This window comes from Sinocyclocheilus rhinocerous, unplaced genomic scaffold (assembly GCF_001515625.1).
Source record: "Sinocyclocheilus rhinocerous isolate Xijiao unplaced genomic scaffold, SAMN03320098_v1.1 scaffold557, whole genome shotgun sequence".
NCBI classification, from domain to species: domain Eukaryota; kingdom Metazoa; phylum Chordata; class Actinopteri; order Cypriniformes; family Cyprinidae; genus Sinocyclocheilus; species Sinocyclocheilus rhinocerous.
Window position 1 is genome coordinate 604877 of NW_015633548.1, and position 4259 is coordinate 609135.

Sequence of the window (4259 nt, forward strand, 5' to 3'; positions counted from 1 at the left end):
TAAGAGAGGTAAGAATTTACGGCATGCAAAATTCATCCGGTTTAAAGCTGTAGAGAGACACAAAAGGCCACAAATGTGCGTGACCTGAATAAAGTGCTTATAAATATTTTTTTGAGGTAACTAGTGCACTACTGAGCAAAGTCTGCTTTAAATAAAAAGTGGGGAAACAGGCATTATGGCACTGCATGATTTGGCATTGAAGCTCTCGGGAAGAGCTCAGACTGAGGATAAATACAACAGTACAAGATAAATAACAGCACAAACAAACACAGTTTAAAAATGACGGTCCTTTATGAACAGGATGTTTTCATAGGAGAGGGTTAACCGTGAAGACAGCGACGAAGAGGCCTTTTGATGGGCCTTGATTCATTATTCAACAACTGCAAAGTCTACTGGGACAATCCCAGAGTCAGAATGTTCTAGGCTTCACCTAGTCAGGAGGACTGAAGTGTGTTTAGGCAGAGGACAGATGTTTAAAAGCGCTCTCTGGGTTTTCTGAAATGGTGGAGATCTCTTGTAAGATGTGAAACGCTTTGTCTTTTGCATTTTGGTAGCATCTGTCAATGAGGAGCAGTGCAAAAACTCTGGAATATAGGTCTAAATCCATGTAGTCACATACAGTCTGAGCTACCAAGCGTGAATATTAAAGGTCCAATATTGCACTGGGCCATTCCTTCATGGCGAGCTGAGCTTCCGTGCTTTACGATTCCCTGGGTCTGCACAGAAAATATGGCAGTATGGATCTTAAGCAAACTCATCTTTTCTGGGAACTACACTAAAAAGGCAGTGGATGTCCAAATGGACTCTCACCTCCAAGCCGGTTGGAGTGATTCTTGAGGCTTTCCCCCAGGATGCCCTGCAGGTTGGCAGTAGGGATACGGCCTTCCTGTCTGCGACTCAGATTCTTCACCAGCCTGTGACAGTACACAACTATACTGATTCACACCGCTGAAAATGAAGCTTTGCAATCACAAGAATAAATTACATTTTAAAATACATTAAAATAGAAAATAATATTTCACAGTATTACTGTTTTTACTGTATTCAATATATGCTCAGATCAAATAAATGCTTGGTCAGCAGACGTTGAAAAATCTTACCGACCCTAAACGTATAAACACTAGAGTAGTTAAATAATAATACTACATATATATTTTAGGCACAAATTATTTTACTATTAAATAGTTTTATTTAAAAAAATGTATTTCTTAATTTTCAATAGGCTGTACAAATTTAAATACAATATTGTTACAATACAATAGTCAACACAGATACATTCCTTCAAAAATAATTTATAAGCCAGTCCCCCCAAAAAAAAAAAACAGGATTAAATGCTATTAGATAAAGTGAGGTCCAAAGGTCTGAGACCATTAGTGAAAATGCTTTTGTTTAGCATTACCTCTGAGTGCAAAACTAAATTTACAAAATTAACTTGAAATTGATGGAAAAAACCTGATGCTCATGAAATTCTGATTCCCAGATTTTCAGTGTGCTCTCAAGACATTTGGACACGAATAAGCATATACTGTAAATATGCAAAGTTGACAGTATATATGGCTAATACAGCACAGTACAGGCAGTTGTGTCCTTTACATGGCTTGATTTTGAGTGGGTGGCTGGAGCTCCACGCTGGAAGGGAACAACTTGATAACGAAATTAATAACATAAGAGATATGCACTCCAAAGCGTCTCCTGCTGCTACACACAGCTCATTTCCACTTCAAACGCTGGTATATCAAAGTCAGCCCTCCAACTGTGGGCCTGATTTAATGTAGTAAATTCATATAAGTCTGCAATTAATATTTCATTAAGCATTCTAAACAGTGGGTATATTTAATGTTTGCTGTATGATCTCCCTTAATAAGAAACCTCCATTAACACGGCTCTGATTTTGCAGCCGTGCCACACATTCAACACAAATGCGCTCTGCTCACCCCCTCATAACTCATATTTGTGGCTCCAAAGTCAACATTTACATGACGGCCCCCAGGTCTTCAAGCTGGCAGAGTAGATTATGCATGTAAAGTGCCTGACAAGAGAATTTTACTAAATAAGAGAGGTAAGAATTGACGGCATGCAAAATTCATCCGGTTTAAAGCTGTAGAGAGACACAAAAGGCCACAAATGTGCGTGACCTGAATAAAGTGCTTATAAATATTTTTTTGAGGTAACTAGTGCACTACTGAGCAAAGTCTGCTTTAAATAAAAAGTGGGGAAACAGGCATTATGGCACTGCATGATTTGGCATTGAAGCTCTCGGGAAGAGCTCAGACTGAGGATAAATACAACAGTACAAGATAAATAACAGCACAAACAAACACAGTTTAAAAATGACGGTCCTTTATGAACAGGATGTTTTCATAGGAGAGGGTTAACCGTGAAGACAGCGACGAAGAGGCCTTTTGATGGGCCTTGATTCATTATTCAACAACTGCAAAGTCTACTGGGACAATCCCAGAGTCAGAATGTTCTAGGCTTCACCTAGTCAGGAGGACTGAAGTGTGTTTAGGCAGAGGACAGATGTTTAAAAGCGCTCTCTGGGTTTTCTGAAATGGTGGAGATCTCTTGTAAGATGTGAAACGCTTTGTCTTTTGCATTTTGGTAGCATCTGTCAATGAGGAGCAGTGCAAAAACTCTGGAATATAGGTCTAAATCCATGTAGTCACATACAGTCTGAGCTACCAAGCGTGAATATTAAAGGTCCAATATTGCACTGGGCCATTCCTTCATGGCGAGCTGAGCTTCCGTGCTTTACGATTCCCTGGGTCTGCACAGAAAATATGGCAGTATGGATCTTAAGCAAACTCATCTTTTCTGGGAACTACACTAAAAAGGCAGTGGATGTCCAAATGGACTCTCACCTCCAAGCCGGTTGGAGTGATTCTTGAGGCTTTCCCCCAGGATGCCCTGCAGGTTGGCAGTAGGGATACGGCCTTCCTGTCTGCGACTCAGATTCTTCACCAGCCTGTGAGAGTACACAGCTATACTGATTCACACCGAACCAATATCTAAATCCACTTTAGTGCCACGAAATTTGTGTTTTTGAGCTAATGCATTTAATCTGGTTCAATTTACCTATAGGTACCACAGAAAAAAGTTCACTCATAAAGAAAGTCAAGTCACCTTTATTTACACAGCAGTATCTGTAGCAGCTTCACATTATTAAACAGGAAAGTAACAGAATCAGTGATGCCAGCTGCATAAAACATAAGAGAAATCTAAATTCTGCTCTAAAGCAGCTCTAAAAAAAGCAATAGCTCCAGTAAGTTCAGTGTTGATTTAGTTCAGTTCAATAACTGTGTGTGCAAAAGTCTATGGATGGTGTAGGAGTATGAATGTGAAACTCATATTTTTGTCTTTAAAGTTCAGGGTTTTGCATCATGTAATATTGAACTGAAAATGCCCTTTAAACTCCAATTAAATTCCTGAATTAGAATTAAGGTTACAAACAAGATGTAGAATTTGAATTTTCAAAAGAAGGAATATAATGAAAGAAAATTCAAACTGTAACAGTCATTTTTGACCATTAAATCAACTTTTGCATTTGAAAGGGATCTACAGTAATTCTGAATTTTGCCCAATCCTAGTAAAGTTGACTAAATTGTTCTTCTTGATATGGGACTACATTTCCTGCAACACTTCACCCTGAATTAGAATTAAGGTTACAAAGATGATGTAGAATTTGAATTTTCAAAAGATGGAATATAATGAAAGAAAATTCATAAACGGTAACCGTTTTAATTTTTGACCATTAAATCAACTTTTGCATTTGAAAGGGATCTACAGTAATTCTGAATTTTGCCCAATCCTAGTAAAGTTGACTAAATTGTTCTTCTTGATATGGGACTACATTTCCTGCAACACTTCACATTTCAAACATTCAAAATCAGGATGTTGTCAAACAGTGATAGTTTACCCAAAAATAACATTTCTATAATCAATTGTCATATTCTTCCAAACCTGTATCACATTCTCTCTTTGGTGGAACACAAAGAGGATATATTGAAGTATTTTTGTATCCAAATAGTTTTGGTTACCACTGATTTCCACTTGACTTTCAATTGTACCACTGAGACATTTCTCAATATGTGACCCTGGACCACAAAACCAGTCATAAGGGTCAATTTTTTGAAATTGAGATTTATACATCACCTGAAAGCTGAATAAATAAGCTTTCCATTGATGTATGGTTTGTTAGGACAATATTTGGCCGAGATACAACTATTTGAAAATCTGGAATCTGAGGGTGCAAAAAAATC

The 4259-nt window shown here is 37.8% G+C and overlaps 1 protein-coding gene across 3 annotated transcripts in view; it reads right to left on the reverse strand.

Annotated features, from left to right (window-relative positions):
• Window positions 1-1250: 1250 nt before the first annotated feature.
• Window positions 1251-4259, reverse strand: part of LOC107744518 (proto-oncogene DBL-like) — a 27519-nt gene continuing 24510 nt past the window's right edge. For 2 of the 3 annotated variants that reach the window (XM_016558202.1, XM_016558204.1), the window contains 2 exons: window positions 2862-2965; window positions 1252-2767 (listed from right to left, as the gene is read on the reverse strand). In XM_016558202.1, coding sequence (XP_016413688.1) covers window positions 2727-2767; window positions 2862-2965 — 145 coding nt within the window. In that variant the 3' untranslated portion in view covers window positions 1252-2726. Of the gene's footprint in view, window positions 2768-2861; window positions 2966-4259 lie in introns of all 3 variants that reach the window. The other variant, XM_016558203.1, reaches the window with a different exon arrangement.